We start from the raw sequence: 20364 nt of genomic DNA, 5'->3' as shown, positions 1-20364 counted from the left end.
GCATCTGGTGCAGAGACAAATCACACTTGTCATTCACACACATGCATAACTCTAAAACTGGAGAAACTGAAGACAAAGAAGACAGAGGCAGGGATGGGAGGCTATCTTGGGTTTTAAAGCAAGGCTTGAAAAGAGCTGAGTGCGGAGACCTGATGAAGAGAAAGAGGAAGTTCATTCCAAATGCACGGTCCAGAGGCAGGGAAAGAACGGCGGCCAGTAGTGGGGAAGGAGGATGCATGGTCAGGGTGGGGGGGATTTCAGGAGGTAATGAGCCCAGTGGTTAGAGCGTTGGACTTTCAATCTGAGGGTCCCAGGTTTGAATCTCCGTAACGACGCCTGGTGGGTAAAGGGTGGAGATTTTTTTTCTGACTTCCCAGGTCAGCAGATTTGCAAACCTGCTAGTGCCTGAACCATCTCTGTGTGTATATGCACGCAGAAGATAAAAAAAACACACATTAAAGATCCTGTAATCCTTGTCAGCATTTGGTGGGTTATGAAAACAAGAACATACTCAGCATGCACACCCCTGAAAACAGAGTATGGCTGCCCACATGGCAGTGTAAATAAACAAAATGGTCATGCACGTAAAATGTAACATGTCTGAAAGAGCATATGTGCGCGTGACTGAAACCTGATTGAATGACACAGGAAACAAATGATGAGCACCACGATGGCAGCTGTCAGTAGGCTCTACCCAGGCAGGCAGCCTGTAGTACTTCTTCTTCTTCTTCTTCTGCGTTCGTGGGCTATAACTCCCACGTTCACTCGTATGCACACGAGTGGGCTTTTACGTGTATGACCGTTTTTACCCCGCCATGTAGGCAGCCATACTCCGTTTTCGGGGGTGTGCATGCTGGGTATGTTCTTGTTTCCATAACCCACCGAACACTGACATGGATTACAGGATCTTTAACATGCGTATTTGATCTTCTGCTTGCATATACACTTAGGGGGTTCAGGCACTAGCAGGTCTGCACATATGTTGACCTGGGAGATCGTAAAAATCTCCACCCTTTACCCACCAGGCGCCGTCACCGTGATTCGAACCCGGGACTCAGATTGACAGTCCAACGCTTTAACCACTCGGCTATTGCACCCGTCAGCCTGTAGTACAAATGACTGTGTCTTTATAAAGCGCTTAGAGCTTGGTCTCTGACTAAGGATAGGTGCTGTTTAAGGATCTATATCTATCCATTCCATCCCATTTTTCTGGGAACTATCAGTGAGGGTTTGTCGATATGAATGTAACTTGTGACGGGCGCCATAGCCGAATGGTTAAAGCGTTGGACTTTCGATCTGAGGGTCCCGGGTTCGAATCATGGTGACGGCGCCTGGTGGGTAAAGGGTGGAGATTTTTACGATCTCCCAGGTCAACAGTGCCTGAACCCCCTTCATGTGTATACGCAAGCATAAGATCAAATACGCACGTTAAAGATCCTGTAATCCATGTCAGCGTTCGGTGGGTTATGGAAACAAGAACATACCCAGCATGCACACCCCCGAAAGCGGAGTATGGCTGCCTACATGGTGGGGTAAAAACGGTCATACACGTAAAAAGCCCACTCGTGTATATACGAGTGAACGTGGGAGTTGAAGCCCACGAACGCAGAAGAAGAAGAAGAATGTAACTTGTGAAAAACAGCAGGACAGTTCTGTAGCACTCTAAAATACAGATCAGCCCATGTCACCAGCATCATCAGCAACATTACCTTATTCTGTTTCGCTTGGTAATGCAGCTCACAAACATGTTGACTTGTTTTGTTACACCTGTCCCATACCTGCGGTGGTTCTTCTTCCAACCTTTTCACAGCTCTGTGTATCTCCATCAGTGTACATGTTCAACGTTATTTGCAGTACCCTGATATCAGATCATATACATAATACCCATTTCATACAGAATATGCATGCATGTTTTTATTCTCTCATTCCTTCCCAACCCCACAACACTATTTTTATGTTTTGATGTATGTGTCAAGTTTCAATTCTCTTTACATGTTAAAACCATCATGATTATGCCTTTATTTTAATATTTGTAGACTAAGCCCCGTTTCATGCAGGGATTGGGTGAAAAAAAAAAGAGACTTCACCAGTGTTTATCTTTTAAGGAGGAAGGTGGCAGAATGGTTTAGACGCTCGTCTGCCAATACAGAGAATCTGTGAGGGTCTGGGTTCAAATCTCGCTCTTACCCTTTCTCCCAAGTTTGACTGGAAAATCAAACTGAGCGTCTGGTCATTCGGATGAGACGATAAACTGAGGTCCCGTGTGCAGCATGCACTTGGCGCACTGAAAAAGAACCCATGGCAACAAGAGTGTTGTCATCTGGCAAAATTGTGCGAAAGAAATCCACTCTGATAGGTACACATGAAAAAAATGTGCATGCACTCAAGGCCTGACTAAGTGTGTTGGGTTATGCTGCTGGTCAGGCATCTGCCTAGCAGATGTGGTGTAGCATACATGGGGATTTGTCCAAATGCAGTGACAGCCCTTGAGAAACTGAAAGTGAAAGTGAAACAATCTTTTATCCTGGGAAACTTCTTCTTCATTTGTGGGCTGCAACTCCCATGTTCACTCGTATTTACACAAGTGGGCTGTTACATGTATGACCATTTTTACCCTGCCATTAGGCAGCCATACTCTGTTTTGGGGGGATCCTTAGAAACAAAGAACTTTGTCTTGTCTTGTCTGCTCCAGGAGATCGACAGCATTGTCAACCACATGATGTCCGTGGCAGAGTACCTGGGTTGGGACGTCTCTGAACTGAAACCAGTGAGTATAATGATGGTACTAACAACAACAATGTGAAGTGCTGGTTTAGTGGTGAGGCGTCCGCCAAGGAAGCGAGAGAATCTAAGCGCACTGGTTCGAATCCCACAGTGGCCAGTATGTTCTCCCCCTCCACTACACCATGAGTGGTGGTCTGGACGCTGGTCGTTCAGATGAGACGATAAACTGAGGTCCCATGTGCAGCATGCATTTAACGTACATGAAAGAACCCACTGCAACATAAAGGTTGTCCCTGGCAAAATTCTGTAGAGAAATCCACATCAATAGGAAAACAGATAAAATTGCTGGCAGAAAAAAATACAAAAAAAATGGGTGGCACTCTCAGTCTCATGGCGTGCTCTCCGTATGGCACAGAAATCTGTTGTGACGAAAAGACTACTACACTACACTACACTACACTACACTACACTGACAACCATAACAATAATAATGATAACAACAACAGTGATGATGATAATAATAATAATGACAACAACAATGATGACAATGATAGTATAATAATGGCAGTAATAATGATGAAAATAATAATAGTAATGATAATTATAAAATGATAGTATAATAATGGCAGTAATAATGATGATAATAATAATAGTAATGATAATTATAAAATGATGATGATGATAATAATAATGTTGATGATGATTGTAATGATAATAGTAATATCAATTATGGTGATAATGATAATAACCTCAAGACTCAACTTTCCAAAACTGCCTTTTGTTCAATGGTCCGTATACGAAAATAGCCTGTGATGCGTGTTGCAGTGTGTGTACTTTTGGTGCACTGTTTTGTCACTGTCTGTAATGTTTCTCAGTTTGTTGGACTTGAATGGCTTGATGGATAGTGTAGCCTGTTGTATTTTCTTTTAATTGGAATTAGTGTATTGTAAAGCACATGGTGCAAAATTTATTTGATTAGGCGCAGTATATGTAAACTTCTGATGATGATGACTATTATTATTGTTATCATCATCATCATCATCATCATCATCATCATTATTATTTTTGTTTTTGTTATTATTGTTATTATTATCATCATCATTAGTAGTAGTAGTAGTAATAGTAGTAGTGTTGATGTTATTATTATCATGATGATGATGATGATTATCAGTAGTAGTAGTTTTCATATTATTGTTATTATTATTATAATGATTATGATGATGATTATTGTTGTTGGTATTGTTATCATTATCATCCTTGTTATTGTTGCTATTATTGTTACTATTATTATGGTGATGAATGATGATGATCATTATTATTGTTGTTGTTATTATCATCATTATCATCATCATCATCATCATTATTGTTATCATTATGATTATTGTTATGGTTATTATATGTGCCTGCATTGTGTTCAGATTCTGGAGGACATGATGACGGAGATTGACTACGATTCAGACGGCACAGTTACGCTGGAAGAATGGAAGAGAGGAGGGATGACCACGATACCATTGTTGGTGCTTCTGGGGCTGGATAATGTGAGTGATGTGTGTGTGGGGTGGTGTGTGTGTGTGTGTGTGTGTGTGTGTGTGTGACTGGAAGAGTGGAAGAAAGGAGGGATGACCACGATACCATTGTTGGTGCTTCTGGGGCTGGATAATGTGAGTTGGGGGTGGGGTGGGGGGACAGGGGGGGGTATGTGTGTGAATGTGTGTGTGTAGGGGAGTGTTTGCGAAAATGGTTGAGAGCGTATGTGTGTATGTTGAAGGTCATGTGTGTGTGTGATTGTGTGTGTGTGGTGCGTATGCTTGCATGTCCGTGTGCATGTGTTTGTGTTTGCATATGTCTGTGTTTGAGTGCGTGTTTGTGGAGATGTGAACATTGCCTCTGTCTTTGTAGGTATGAATGTGTTACCTCATGACTGTTGAGTCTGTGCACTGTTTTAGTACAGCAGTATTTTACTACTGCTGATAATGATGATGATGACAATGATAATGACGACGATGATGTTGATGAGCACTGTGTTAGTACAGCAGTATTTTACTGCTGCTGATAATGATGATGATGACAATGATGATGACGACGATGATGATGATGGCGCTTCAATCACCAGAACGTTCAAGATGACGGGGGGCATGTGTGGAGGCTGAAGCACTATAACCGACCCGCTTACTGCAACCTGTGTCTGAACCTTCTGGTGGGCTTAGGCAAACAGGGTCTCTCCTGCCAGTGTGAGTACCTCCTGTGTGTGTGTGTGTGTGGGGGGGGGGGTTATGTGTTTTTAGTGTTGTGTTTGTGTGTTTTGTTGTGTGTGTTGTGTGTGTGTGTGTACTGTTGTGTGTGTGTTGTTGTGTGTATTGTTGTGTGTGTTATGTGTGTGTGTTGTCGTGTGTTATGTGTGTGTATATTTTTGTAAATACACCATCCTTTACGTTTACAGTCTGTAAATACACCATTCTTTTTGTTTACAGTCTGTAAGTGCACCATCCTTTATGTTTACAGTCTGTAAATACACCATCCTTTTTGTTTATTGTCTGTAAATACACCATCCTTTACATTTACAGTCTGTAAATACACCATCCTTTACATTTACAGTCTGTAAATACACCATCCTTTTTGTTTATAGTCTTTGAATACACCATCCTTACTGAAAATACACCATCCTTTATGTTTACAGTCTGAAGATACATTGTCCTTTATGTTTACAGTCTGTAAATACACCACCCTTTACGTTTACAGTCTGTAAATACACTGTCCACGAGCGATGCGTACAGAGAGCTCCAGCCTCCTGCATCACCACCTATGTTAAATCCAAGAAGGTGTCACAGGTAAGGCTTTTCTACATAACGTTTCATTTTGTGGTGTGTGTGTGCACGTGTGTGTGTGTGTGGGCATGTGTGTGTGTGTTTGTGTGTTTGTATATCTTTGTGTGTGTTTGTGTGTGTGGGCATGTGTGAGTGTATGTGTGTGTGTCTGTGTATCTGTGTGGGTATGTGCTTGTGGGCGTGTGTGTGTGTATATGTGTGTGTGTGTGTGTATCTGTGTGGGCATGTGTGTTCATCTCTGAGAGTGTGTGTGTGTTCTTTCGTTTAATGTCTTTTCACTGCAAGCTATATTAGACGAGGGTAGGAAAAACATCAAGGGCGGGGAAGAAATTACTGTGTACTCAAGTGAGTAAGTGAAAGTGTGTGTGCATGCGTGTGTGTGCCCACGTGTGTGTGTGTTACACATAGAAAATGATTCATTTAAGTTAGAAAAAAAAAAGAAAAGCATAACAGTGTAACATCTTTCTAATGAAAAACTATCAACTATGACAGCGAACCAACTGGACTGGTTAACAAGGATTTTAAAAAGTCATACATTAGCAATGGACTGTTGAATATTGTCAACACTGAAGATGATTTCAGTTCAGGGATGTGAGACTTTAACATATGAAAAGTTAGAAAATGATAGGCTGTTATTTGAGCACCACAGATGCAAGAAACATTACCAACATACTTGGTCTTAAAACTATTCATTTTCCATCTGCAGATTAGAGAAATGATTTGCCTCTTATGAAAATCATTTTGGTAATGTTTTCCCATGAAACTATACATTTTCTGTACATTTTTATGTAACTCCGAGTTACCAGTGTTTTTTTCTTCAAGCTGAAATTTTGACCATTGGACTTTTTCTACCATGGTGTAATATTCCTGTAGTGAAAGCGAAATATTTAAATCTAACTCCTTCATGGAACTTCTAGCTCCTTTTTTAGCCAAAATGTCAACTTTTTCATTATAGTAAACACTGCAATGCAAAGGAATCTGGCAAAAGGTTATGTAAGAGCCTTTAGTAAGAGTTCATGAATCAAATGGTTGATTTCAATAATGAGTTCATACCTAACCATTTCTTTTAAAAGTGTGTGTGTGTGTGTGTGTGTGTGTGTGTGTGTGTGTGTGTGTGTGTGTGTGAATTCTCCCACCCAGTTGAGTTTAGATTACCATCATTTATGTTTGCACAGTCTGCTCTACAGAGATCCAGCAGACAAATGCAAATAGATTTTTACAATGTGTTGCAGAATGGTTCTGCTGTGTTCCAGATTGTGATTTTTAAATTTTGTTCTTCACAGAAATCTAATTTTGGAGCAGTTTGTGTGTGTGTCTGTCTGTCTGTGTCTGTGTCAGTGTGTGTTTGCATATGCTCACTTTCTGTTTGTGTCTGTAACGTGCGAATGTGAAGGTGTTGACAAGGGTGAAGAATTCTTGTGTGAAGGGATTTTTGTTTCATGTTCATTTTTTTTCCTCTGTGGATGTTGTCACGGTAACTGACTCTGTGTGTGTGTGTGTTTGAGTGTGTTTGGGTGGTGTGTGTGTGTGTGTGTTGTGGCGAGAACATACAATGAAGGGATTTTTTCTTCGTGATCTTTTTTTTTTCTCTGTGAATGTTGTAATGGTAAGTGACAATGTGTGTGTGTATGTGTGTGTGTGCGCGCGCGTGCACATGTGTGCGTGTGTGCCTGTGCGTGTTGCGGCGGGAACAGACGATGAACCACCACTGGGTAGAGGGGAACTGTGCGGGGAAGTGCGACCGCTGTCACCGCTCCATCAAGTCTTACAACGGAGTCACCGGCCTCCACTGTCGCTGGTGTCACCAGACGGTAAGTCAAAGGCGGCATCTCACCCACACTCACATCTCTTTCCTCTGTTCTTCTTCTTCGTTCGTGCGCTGCAACTCCCACGTTCACTCGTATGTACACGAATGGGGTTTTATGTGTATGACCGTTTTTACCCCGCCATGAAGGCAACCATACTCCGCTTTCGGGGTGTGCATGTTGGGAATATTCTTGTTTCCATAACCTACCGAATGCTGACATGGATTACAGGATGTTTAACGTGCGTATTTGATCTTCTGTGTGCGTATACGCACGAAGGGGGTTCAGGCACAAGCAGGTCTGCACATATGTTGACCTGGGAGATCAGAAAAATCTCCACCCTTTACCCACCAGGCACCGTTACTGAGATTTGAACCCAGGACCCTCAGATTGAAAGTCCAATGCTTTAACTCTCTCCATACGAACGGCGAAAGAGACGACGTTAACAGCGTTTCAGCCCAATTACCATCATCAAAATATTGCAAGTGGAAGGCTCTTGTACTGAAGATGTGAATGTTGACAAAGAATACCACAATTCTGACGACGGAAGCTAAAGGTTGGGTCATTCAGACACCCACTGGACATCCGAGGGGTCTTTGTAGAGGAGAAGAGAGGACTGGTCGTACTGAGTGAGTTAACCATTGAGCTATTGCACCTGTCTTTCCTGTGTTCAAGCCATCTCCAACCATACCTGTTTCCTTCGTTTTATCAGCACTGTTACTTTTTTTCTTCTCTTTTTTGTAGTGTGTGGGTGATGGCTGACTCAAGCACACCTTGTTCCTTTGTTTTATCCCTTGTTTGATCAAAAAAAAAACAACAACGACGAAAAATTCCAGCATGTAGGTGACGGCTGACAGAAATCACACCTGTTTTCTTTGTTTTAGCCAACTCCTACCACACCGGTTTCTTTTGTTTTAGTCATCTCCTACCACACCTGTTTCCATTGTTTTAGCCATCTCCTACCACACCTGCTTCTTTTGTTTTAGCCAACTCCTACCACACCTGTTTCCTTTGTTTTAGCCAACTCCTACCACACCTGTTTCCTTTGTTTTAGCCAACTCCTACCACACCTGTTTCCTTTGTTTTAGCCAACTCCTACCACACCTGTTTCCTTTGTTTTAGCCAGCTCCTACCACACCTGGTTTCTTGGCTTTAACAACTGACTATATTATATATATTTCTTCTGTTGTATGTAGTTGATGGCTGACTGGTTTTCTAGAGTTGTTGTTATAGAGTTGAAGATATTGTTGCTGTCAGAAAGTGTGTGGTGTGTTTTCAGTTGCAGGTATATTGTTGATGTTGGAAAGTGTGTGGTGTGTTTTCAGTTGCAGGTATTGTTCATATTGTTGTTATAGAGTTGTAGATATTGTTGCTGTAAGAAGGTGTGTGGTGTGTGTTTCCAGTACACAACAAGTGTTGTTATAGTTGTTGATATTGCCATTATAGAGTTGCTGGTATTGTTACAGTAGGGAGGTTTGTGGTGTATGTTTTCAGCTACACAACAAGCGTTGTTATAGAGTTGTAGGTATTGTTGGTATTGTTGATGTAGAGTTGCAGGTATTATTAATATTGTTGTTATATTGTTGATATTGGTGCAGTGGGGAGGTGCATGGTGTGTGTTTTTTCAGCTACACAACAAGTGTTGTTATAAAGTTGTTGATATTGTCGTTATAAAGTTGCAGGTGTTGTTGATATTGTTGTTATAGAGTTGCAGGTATTGCCACAGTAAGGTGTGTGGTGTGTGTGTTTTCAGCTACACAACAAGTGTTGTTATGGAGTTGTAGGTGTTGTTGTTATAGAGACTGCAGACATTGTCACAGTAGGGAGGTGTGTGGTGTGTGTTTTTTCAGCTACACAACAAGTGTTGTTATGGAGTTGTAGGTGTTGTTGTTATAGTGATTGCAGACATTGTCACAGTAGGGAGGTGTGTGGTGTGTGTTTTTTCAGCTACACAACAAGTGTTGTTATGGAGTTGTAGGTGTTGTTGTTATAGAGACTGCAGACATTATCACTGTAAGGAGGTGTGTGGTGTGTGTGTTTTCAGCTACACAACAAGTGTTGTTATGGAGTTGTAGGTGTTGTTGTTATAGAGACTGCAGACATTGTCACAGTAGGGAGGTGTGTGGTGTGTGTTTTTTCAGCTACACAACAAGTGTTGTTATGGAGTTGTAGGTATTGTTGTTATAGTGATTGCAGACATTATCACTGTAAGGAGGTGTGTGGTGTGTGTGTTTTCAGCTACACAACAAGTGTGCCTCTCACTGTAAGCCAGAGTGTGACCTGGGTGTGTTCAGGGACCACGTCCTCCCCCCTGTGGCCGTCTTTCCTGCCGTGCTGGTAATGTGTGGGTGTGGGGGGTGCAGGGGAGTGGTGGTGGTGGTGTGTGTGTGTGTAGGTGGGTGTTTGTGTGGGGTGTGTGTATGTGTAGGTGTATGTGTGGGGTGTGTGTAGGTGAGTGGTGTGTGTGTGTAGGTGTGGGGTGGTGTGTGTAGTGTGTGGGATGGGATGTGTGTGTGTTTGTGTGCGTGTGTGTGTGTTTTTGTGTGTGTGTGTGTGTGTGTGTGTGTGGCTTCCTCCAGGATGACTGGATGGTCCTCGTCGATCACAATGGACAAACCACACACCCAGTGTGTGGGGTGGGACGTGTGTGTGTGTGGTTGTGTGGTGTGTGTGTGTGTGTGTGGCTGGGAGATGTGTGTGTAGTGTGTGGGGTGGGATATGTGTGCGTAGTGTGTGTGTGTGCATGCATGTATGTGCATGCATGCTTGCGTGTGTGTGTATTTCGGAGTCTGTATGTGTGTGTGTGTTTGAATGTGTGCATGTGTGTGCTTGTGTACCTCTATGCGTATGTGTATACCTGTAAGCATGTGTGTGCACGCAACTCTGTGTGTGCACGTGACTCTGTGTATGTGTTTGTGGATGTGACTGTGTGTGTGTGTGTGTGTGCATCTTTGTGTGTATGCCTGTGCATGTATTGGGTGGTTGAAGAAGAGCAGTGGGGAGAAAAAAAATAGAAAAAGAGACAGAAGACAGAGAGAGAGAGTGCATGTGTGCGTGTTGTATGGGCATGTATGCATGTGGTTCAGTGGACGATGAAACAGTGAGGTGTCGCTGTGTCTTCAGGATCGGCCACGCGGCTCCAAAAGCAAGGAGAGCGGCCTGGATGGGGAGGATGAAGGGACGTCACCCCTGGCCAGTCCTGACGAGGGGCCAGAGAACTCCATTGTTTCTGTGAGTCTCCATAGTTGTTGCCCCTTCCCCCTCTCCATTATTTCTGTAAGCCTCCATATTTGTCATCCCTTCCCCCTCTCCATTATTTCTGTAAGCCTCCATATTTGTCATCCCTTCCCCCTCTCCATTATTTCTGTAAGCCTCCATATTTGTCATCCCTTCCCCCTCCTTTCCATTGTTTCTGTAAGCCTCCATATTTGTCATCCCTTCCCTCTCATTTCCATTGTTTCTGTAAGCCTCCATATTTGTCATCCCTTCCCTCTCATTTCCATTGTTTCTGTAAGCCTCCATATTTGTCATCCCTTCCCTCTCATTTCCATTGTTTCTGCAAACCTCCATACTTGTCATCCCTTCCCTCTCATTTCCATTGTTTCTGTAAGCCTCCATATTTGTCATCCCTTCCCTCTCATTTCCATTGTTTCTGTAAGCCTCCATATTTGTCATCCCTTCCCTATCATTTCCATTGTTTCTGTAAGCCTCCATATTTGTCATCCCTTCCCCCCTCCTTTCCATTGTTTCTGTAAGCCTCCATATTTGTCATCCCTTCCCCCTCCTTTCCATTGTTTCTGTAAGCCTCCATATTTGTCATCCCTTCCCTCTCATTTCCATTGTTTCTGTAAGCCTCCATATTTGTCATCCCTTCCCTCTCATTTCCATTCTTTCTTAAGAGTCTCCATACTATTGCTCCTTTCCCCTCTTTTCCTGTCATTCCATCTGTCTGTCTCTATGTGTAGTTCTGTCTGTCTGTCTTTCTCTCTGTCTGTATGTATATTTCTGTCTGTCTGTCTTTCTCTCTGACTGTATGTATATTTCTGTCTGTCTGTCTTTCTCTCTGTCTGTATGTGTATTTCCGTCTGTCTTTCTGTCTGTATGTGTATTTCCGTCTGTTCATCTTCCTCGCTGTCTGTATGTGTATTTCCGTTTGTCTAACTGTCTTTCTGTCTGTATGTGTTTTTCCCACTGTGTATGTCTTTTTCTCAGTCTGTATGTGTATTTCCCTCTGTGTATGTCTTTCTCTCTGTATGTGTATTTCTGTCTGTCTGTCTTTCTCTCTGTCTGTATGTGTATTTCCATCTGTCTGTCTTTCTGTCTGTATGTGTATTTCCCACTTTGTATGTCTTTCTCCCAGTCTGTATATGTATTTCCCTCCATGTAATTCTTTCTCTCTGTATGTGTATTTCTGTCTGTCTGTCTTTCTCTCTGTCTGTATGTGTATTTCCATCTGTCTGTCTTTCTCTCTGTCTGTATGTGTATTTCCCACTGTGTATGTCTTTCTCTCTGTATGTGTATTTCTCTCTGTGCCTGTCTTTCTGTCTGTATGTGCATTTCTGTCTGTCTGTCTTTCTGTCTGTATGTGTATTTCTGTCTGTCTGTCTTTCTGTCTGTATGTGTATTTCCATATGTCTGTCTTTCTGTCTGTATGTGTATTTCTGTCTGTCTGTCTTTCTGTCTGTATGTGTATTTCCATATGTCTGTCTTTCTGTCTGTATGTGTATTTCTGTCTGTCTGTCTTTCTGTCTGTATGTGTATTTCCATATGTCTGTCTTTCTGTCTGTATGTGTATTTCCCACTGTGTATATCTTTCTGTGTGTGTGTGTGTATTTCCCTCTGTGTATGTCTTTCTCTCTGTATGTGTATTTTCGTCTGTCTGTCTTTCTCTCTGTCTGTATGCGTATTTCCATCTGTCTGTCTTTCTGTCTGTATGTGTATTTCCCACTGTGTATGTCTTTCTGTCTGTCTGTATGTGTATTTCCCTATGTGTATGTCTTTCTGTCTGTCTGTCTGTATGTGTATTTCCCTCTGTGTATGTCTTTCTGTCTGTATGTGTATTTCCCTCTGTGTATGTCTTTCTCTCTATCTGTATAGTGTCAGTCTTATTGGTATAAAGCGTTTAAAGTAAGAGAAACTGCACCAACATGATATTTTGGGCGGGGGCGGGAAAAAGATGTCTGTACACACCCATTCACAAGGGGCAAAAGCCTTTGCTGAATGAAAGTAATAAGAATAATAATGACAATGATAATAATAATAATGAATACTTATATAGCACACTATACAGAAATCTGCGCTAGGTGCTTTACAAAAACACTTTTGTTTACATAACACACTACATTAATGTTATGTGCACACACCAGAATGTGACGAACAAACTGCACACACACACACACACACACACACACACACACAATGCATGCATAAATTTAAAGATACGTACATAGCAGGAGTCATTCGGATGAGACGATAAACTGAGGTCCCATGTGCAGCATGCACTTGGCGCACATAAAAGAACCCACGGCAACAAAAGGGTTGTTCCTGGCAAAATTCTGAAGGAAAACCCACTTCGATAGGAAAAACCAATAAAACTGCATGCAGGAAAAAAGAAAAAAATGGCTGGCGCTGTAGTATAGCGATGCGCTCTCCCTGGGGAGAGCAGCCCAAATTTCACACAGAGAAATCTGTTGTGATAAAAAAGAAATACAAATACAAATAGCAGCTACCCTCCACACATACACACATAAACGCACACACACACACACACACACACTTTCGTACAAAATTTTCTAAAAATATAAAATGTATATGCGGTAAGCAAATAACTGTAAGTCATCTACTCATTCATTGTCCGAGCATAAGACAGTTAATTCCTAAAGATGTAGTTGATGACTTTTCTTCCAATATTTCATTAGCCACTGAAAAGATTTTGAATGATTATTCATTGCTTAGAATGTTTTCAGAAATTTCAAACTCCAGTCCAGTTGGTATCCTCCTTTGATGCGTTATAATTAATGTTGTTATTTATATTTACATTGTTGTAGGTTAATACTTGTTGATATGCATATACATATTCTCCTTCCCATGACACCTCATTCAATGCACACCACAATCTCTTTAGACCTTTTTCTTATAATATACTTTTCCTCTGATACATAACATGAACTTACTTTTTTACACTAATATTCACATGCATTCCCTTTCCTTTATCCACTTCTTTACTCCTTTCCGTCTAAAAACACTTATAGTGAATAGACGTTAAACTGAAGATAAAACACACACCATAAACCATTCATATTCTCGTATAATGTCTTTGCTTCTGAAACTGAAACCTGTCCCCCTGCCCCCCCTGCCCCCCCTGACCCCCCTGGTCCCCCTGCCCTCCCCCTGGCCCCCAGATCCAGGACAGCTCGTTCCAGATCACGCCCCTGGAGGGCACCCACCCCCTGCTGATAATGATCAACCCCAAGAGCGGGGGCAAGCAGGGGGCACGACTCCTGCGCAAGTTCCAGTACCTGCTGAACCCCCGCCAGGTGTACAACATGATCAAGGAGGGGCCCATGAACGGGTGGGTGGGGTAGGGGGTGGTGGTGGGGGTGTGGGGGTGTGACGATGGAGATGTGGTGGGTGTGTGGGGGGTGGTGGTGGTGGTGGTGTGGGGGTGTGATGATGAAGATGTGGTGGGTGTGTGGGTGGTGGTGGTGGTGGTGTGACGAAGGGGATGTGATGGGTGTGTGGGTGGTGGTGGTGGTGGTGTGGGGATGTGACGATGGAGATGTGGTGGGTGTGTGGGTGGTGGTGGTGGTGGTGTGGGGGTGTGACGATGATGTGATGGGTGGGTGGGTGGTGGGGGTGTGACGATGATGTGATGGGTGGGTGGGTGGTGGGGGTGTGGGGGTGTGATAATGGAGATGTGGTGGGTGGTGGTAGTGGTGGTGGTGTGGGGGTGTGATGATGATGTGATGGGTGTGTGTGTGGTGGTGGTGGTGTGGGGGTGTGATGATGATGTGATGGGTGTGTGGGTTGTGGTGGTGGTGGTGTGACGATGGAGATGTGATGGGTGTGTGGGTGGTGGTGTGGGGGTGTGACGATGGAGATGTGATGGGTGTGTGGGTTGTGGTGGTGGTGGTGTGACGATGGAGATGTGATGGGTGTGTGGGTGGTGGTGTGGGGGTGTGATGATGATGTGATGGGTGTGTGTGTGGTGGTGGTGGTGTGGGGGTGTGATGATGATGTGATGGGTGTGTGGGTTGTGGTGGTGGTGGTGTGACGATGGAGATGTGATGGGTGTGTGGGTGGTGGTGTGGGGGTGTGACGATGGAGATGTGATGGGTGTGTGGGTTGTGGTGGTGGTGGTGTGACGATGGAGATGTGATGGGTGTGTGGGTGGTGGTGTGGGGGTGTGACGATGGAGATGTGATGGGTGTGTGGGTGGTGGTGTGATGATGATGTGATGGGTGTGGGGGTGGTGGTGGTGTAGGGGTGTGATGATGATGTGATGGGGGTGGGGGTGGTGTGGGGGTGTGATGATGGAGATGTGGTGGGTGGGGGTGTGTGGATTCATGTGGGTGTGGGTGGGTGCAGGATTGGGTGGGTGGTTGTGGATGTGTTGGGGGTGTGTGGATGGGTGTGTTGGGGATGGGTGTGGGTGGGTGTGTTCATGTGGGTGTAGCGAGGTGGGGTGGATGTATAGGGTTGTTTCGGGGGTGAGTGCATTTACATGGGTTTGGGTGGTGTGGGTGGGTGGATGTGTGTGGGGGTGGGGAGGTGGAGTGGATGTATGGATGGGGTTGGGTGGATGTATGGGGGGGGGGTGGATGTGGATGGGTGGGTGCATTCATCTTGGTGTGGGGGTGGGGGTGGGTGAGTAGTCTATGTGTATTTGTGTGTGGGTGTATGTGTGTGGGTGTGTGATGTGTGCAGTTGTGTGCTTGCATGTGTGTGTGGGTGGGTGTGTGTCTCTGTGTGTGTGTATATGTGTGTGTAGGTGGTGGTGTGTTTTCATACTACGTGTGTACAACTCTGTGTGTGTGTGTGTAGGTGTGTGTCTAGTGTGTGTGAGTGTGTGTGTGTGTGTGTCTAGTGTGTGTAAGTGTGTGTGTGTGTGTGAGTGTGTGTAGTGTGTGTGTGTGTGTGTGTGTGTGTGTCTAGTATATGTGCACCCAGTGTGTTTGCTAGGTGTGTTACCTTTGGTGCTAAGACTATGGTGTTGAGATGCTCCACTGTCTTTGTGCAGACTACAGTTCTTCAAGGACGTTCCCAACTGTCGTGTGCTGGTCTGTGGGGGTGACGGAACAGTCGGATGGCTGTTGGATACCATGGGTAAACACCTGTAGAGTCTTTCTCTTCTCTCTCTGTCTGTGTCTTTCCCTCTGTCCATCTGTGTTTTTCTCTCTTTTCTGCCTGTGTCTTTCACACTGTCCGTGTCTTTCTTTCTGTCTTTCCCTCTGTCTGTCAGAGTCTTTCTCTCTGTTTGTTTCGTTCCTTCTGTCTTTCTGTGTCATTCCATCAGTCTGTCTATCTGTGTATCTCCCTCTGTGTCTGTCTATCTGTCTTCCTCTCTGTATGCGTCGCTCCTTTTGTCTGTCTGTCTGTCTGTGTGTATGTATATATGTATGTATGTATGTGTCTTTGTCTGCGTCATACCATCTGCTTGTATGTATGTATGTGCCTTTCTCTCTATCTGTCTGTGTCTTACCATCTGTATGTATGTATATATGTATGTATGTATGTATGTATGTGATCGTCTTTCTCTTTGTCTCGGTCTGTCTGTGTCATTCCATCTGTTTGTATATATGCATGTATACATACATACCGTTGTGCCTGGGCCTGACGGTGGTGTCATGTTTTCTGTTCCTGTCGACAGTCATGTTGTTCTGCTGTTGGTGTTGCAGACAAGATCACGTACAAAGAGCGCCCCCCTGTGGCCGTGTTACCGCTGGGAACAGGAAACGACCTGGCCCGTTGTCTGTGCTGGGGTGGAGGTAACGGATTATGATTTTTGATTGTTTTATTTTATTGTTATTATCTTCTGTGGTGGTTTACTGCCATTGCAGTCAAACTGTTTTTTCCCCATGTACAGCGGTGTTGATTCTGTGTCTCTTGACTCATTATGGACGGTTTCCATGATATCGTTACGTCAGAGTGTCATTCAGTGATGATTTCTGAGAATAACCAAAACTGCTAATTTTGAGTCAAAAACTCTGTGTGTGTGTGTGTGTGTGTGTGTGTGTGTGTGTGTGCATGCATGTGTGTGTATGAGCATTTGTATGCATGTGTGTTTGAATGTGTGTGGGTGGGGGGTGCACATGCATGCATGTGTGTATGTGTGTGTGTGTGTTTGTATGTGTATGTGCTTGTATGTCTCTTATCTTCAGTTTAACATCTATTCACTGTAAGTGTTATTAGACGGAAAGGAGAAAAGTAGTGGATAAAGGAAAGGGAATGCATGTGAATATTAGTGTAAGAAAGCATTATTGTTATGTATTATTATGTATTATATATCTGTGTCTGTATGTATGTGTGTGCATTTGTGTGTGTGTGTGCGTATGTGTCTATGTGTGTGTGTACATATACGTGTGTGCGTTTGTGTGTGTCTCTGTTTCGGTCTGTAAGCATCTGCATGCATCTGTGTGTGCTCGTGCATGCATTCATGTGTGAGATCTTCAGTTTAACATCTGTTCACTGGAAGTGTTATTGGACGGAAAGAAGAGAAGTAGTGGATGAAAGAAAGGGAATGCATGTGAATATTAGTGCAAGAAAGTGTTCCTGTATGCACTAGAGGAAAAGTCAATTATGAGAAATTAGTGTGTGTGTTTATTGATGTTAGATTAATGTTCATGTGTGCGCGTGCATGCGCATGTTTATTTATGCTAGATTAATGATCATGTGCGCGTGTGCATGCGCATGTTTATTGATGCTAGATTAATGTTCATGTGTGCGTGCGTGTGCATGTTTATTGATGTTAGACCAATGTCCATGTGTGTGCATGCGTGCGAATGTTTATGGATGTTAGATTAATGTTCATGTGTGCGTGCGTGTGTCACAGGCTACGAGGGTGAGAACCTGGTGAAGGTGCTGCAGAAGATAGAGAAAAGCGAAGCGGTGATGCTGGACCGCTGGCAGATCGACTTCAGCAAGCCGGAGGGGGAGGAGGAGGAGAGTGGGGACCCCATCCCCTACAACATCATCAACAACTACTTCTCCATCGGCGTGGTCAGTCGCTAGGGTCTTTTTTTTTTTTTTTTTTTTTTGCTGCCCCATCATCTGCACCGTTTCAGTGGCATAACTCCCACGCCGTTCATTTAGATTCACCCATACACGGCCACACCCGGGTTCGTCCGTCACAGTTCCAGCCTCAGTAGTCCGCAGGGAACCATCGGTGTTAGGTCGCCAGGAGGCCACACACCAGAGGAGACCCTGCACTCCTGCTGAGTCACTTCGGTGGTGTTCAGTGGTGCCTGTTCTGATTTAACATACTTAGGACACCACCTACTAAGCCCCCAACTGACGACAATAATGGCTTAGTCATGGAGCCAGACTGAGTGAGCGTCCCTCCTAAAGTGGAGACCGCCACCACGTCCCTCCAACAACAGCCCCCCATGAATCTGCCGACACTGAAGACATTGACAGGACTCACCCCAAGCTCGGAAGTGGAGGGGTATCAAAACTGAGGTCACCATGAGAGCAGGGCATGAAAAGCCACAGACTTTGAGACTGTTTTGTTTATATTGATGACGATGAAGGGCTACGGTCTTTGTTTGTTTGTACTTCTCCATCGGTGTGGTCAGTCACTAGGGTCTTTGTTTGTACTTCTCCATCGACGTGGTCAGTCACTAGGGTCTTTGTTTGTTTGTTTGTACTTCTCCATCGGCGTTGTCAGTCGCTAGGGTCTTTGTTTGTTTGTACTTTTCCATCAGTGTGGTCAGTCGCTAGGGTCTTTGTTTGTACTTCTCCATCGGCGTTGTCAGTCGCTAGGGTCTTTGTTTGTTTGTACTTCTCCATCGACGTGTCAGTCGCTAGGGTCTTTGTATGTTTGTACTTCTCCATCGGCATTGTCAGTCGCTAGGGTCTTTATTTGTTTGTACTTCTCCATCGACGTGGTCAGTCACTAGGGTCTTTGTTTGTACTTCTCCATCGACGTAGTCAGTCACTAGGGTCTTTGTTTGTTTGTTTGTACTTCTCCATCGGCGTGGTCAGTCACTAGGGTCTTTGTTTGTTTGTACTTCTCCATCGGCGTGGTCAGTCGCTAGGGTCTTTGTTTGTTTGTTTGTACTTCTCCATCGGCGTGGTCAGTCACTAGGGTCTTTGTTTGTTTGTACTTCTCCATCGGCGTGGTCAGTCACTAGGGTCTTTGTTTGTATGTTTGTACTTCTCCATCGGCATTGTCAGTCACTAGGGTCTTTGTTTGTTTGTACTTCTCCATCGGTGTGGTCAGTCACTAGGGTCTTTGTTTGTTTGTTTGTACTTCTCCATCGGCGTTGTCAGTTGCTAAAGTCTTTGTTTGATTTTTGGTTGGTTGCTTGCTTGCTTTCTTCTCTTCCTCTCCACTTGCCTTTCTTTACAACCTTTACCTGGCAAAGGAGAATGAATTGACTCTTTCCTGGGGTTCTCTTGGCACTGCGGTGAGTTTCACTTCTGCATGCGGTGGTGGGAGAAGAATGAGAGGGAGTAGGGTGTGTGTGTGTTTGTGTGTGTGTGTTTGTGCGTGTATGTGTGTGTTACGTGTGTGTGTGTGTGTTAGTGTGTGTGTGCCTTATGTGTGTGTATGCTTGTTTGTGTATGCGCGTGTGTGTGTGTGTGCGTGTGTGTGTGTGTGTTTATTTATGTGTTTATATGTGTGTGTGTTTGTGTCTATGTGTGCCTGTGTGTCTGTGCGTGTGTGTAAGGTTTGTGTATATGTGTGTGTTTGTGTGTGTGTGTGTGTCTGTGTATGACCTGTGTTACTGATGTTCCAGGATGCCCACATTTGCCATCGATTCCACGTGATGAGAGAGAAACATCCTGAAAAATTCAACAGTCGGTGAGTGTGAAGGGTTAAGATACACTCTAGCATGTGGACATACACATGCATTTGACTTTATTTAGTCATATACAGACTCACTGTCACTGTCTCTCTATCTGTCTCTCTCTCTGTGTCTGTCTGCGTCTCTCAAACATACACGTACACATAAATATTTACATACAGAGAAGCATACATGCGCAGGCACAAACTCATTAGTAATATTATTTTAAGTATAGTCATAAAATTGAAGACTACAAACTTATACTCGCATGAGTAGTCAAAGTCATTCACACACTCACTTACATCCACACATACGCATGCAACTACGTTTGATAAAATGACAGAACAAAACATGTCATATTGGTGTTTTTACAGGGTGAAGAACATTGACAATGACAGAACAAAACATGTCATATTGGTGTTTTTACAGGGTGAAGAACAGTGACAATAACAGAACAAAACAGGTCATATTGGTGTTTTTACAGGGTGAAGAACAGTGACAATAACAGAACAGAACATGTCATATTGGTGTTTTTACAGGGTGAAGAACAGTGACAATAACAGAACAAAACATGTCATATTGGTGTTTTTACAGGGTGAAGAACAGTGACAATAACTGAACAAAACATGTCATATTGGTGTTTTTACAGGGTGAAGAACATTGACAATGACAGAACAAAACATGTCATATTGGTGTTTTTACAGGGTGAAGAACAGTGACAATAACAGAACAAAACATGTCATATTGGTGTTTTTACAGGGTGAAGAACAAACTGTGGTACTTTGAGTTCGGAACGACAGCCCAGTTTTCATCCACCTGCAAGAACCTTCATGAGGACATCGACATCATTGTAAAATTGTTTTTTTTTCAGTTTCCTGCTATCTGTTATCCCTCTGTCTGTATCTGTCATCCCTCTGTTCTGTATCTGTCTGTATCTGTCATCCCTCTGTCTGTATCTGTCATCCCTCTGTCTGTATCTGTCATCCCTCTGTCTCTATCTGT

General features: G+C 43.7%; 1 protein-coding gene across 2 annotated transcripts in view; it reads left to right on the top strand.

Annotated features, from left to right (window-relative positions):
* LOC143276464 (diacylglycerol kinase beta-like) overlaps positions 1-20364 on the top strand; it is a 91783-nt gene that overhangs the window by 52580 nt on the left and 18839 nt on the right. For both annotated transcript variants that reach the window (XM_076580968.1, XM_076580967.1), the window contains exons 8-20: positions 2693-2767; positions 4143-4262; positions 4838-4955; positions 5464-5552; positions 7244-7360; positions 9593-9691; positions 10478-10585; positions 13756-13925; positions 15594-15679; positions 16252-16341; positions 17406-17572; positions 19315-19379; positions 20122-20212. In XM_076580968.1, coding sequence (XP_076437083.1) covers positions 2693-2767; positions 4143-4262; positions 4838-4955; positions 5464-5552; positions 7244-7360; positions 9593-9691; positions 10478-10585; positions 13756-13925; positions 15594-15679; positions 16252-16341; positions 17406-17572; positions 19315-19379; positions 20122-20212 — 1395 coding nt within the window. The remainder of the gene's footprint in view (positions 1-2692; positions 2768-4142; positions 4263-4837; positions 4956-5463; positions 5553-7243; positions 7361-9592; positions 9692-10477; positions 10586-13755; positions 13926-15593; positions 15680-16251; positions 16342-17405; positions 17573-19314; positions 19380-20121; positions 20213-20364) is intronic.

This window comes from Babylonia areolata, chromosome 32, assembly GCF_041734735.1.
Source record: "Babylonia areolata isolate BAREFJ2019XMU chromosome 32, ASM4173473v1, whole genome shotgun sequence".
NCBI classification, from domain to species: domain Eukaryota; kingdom Metazoa; phylum Mollusca; class Gastropoda; order Neogastropoda; family Buccinidae; genus Babylonia; species Babylonia areolata.
The sequence above is the reverse complement of the archived record's forward strand: the minus strand, read 5'-3'. Positions and strand labels throughout refer to the sequence as shown.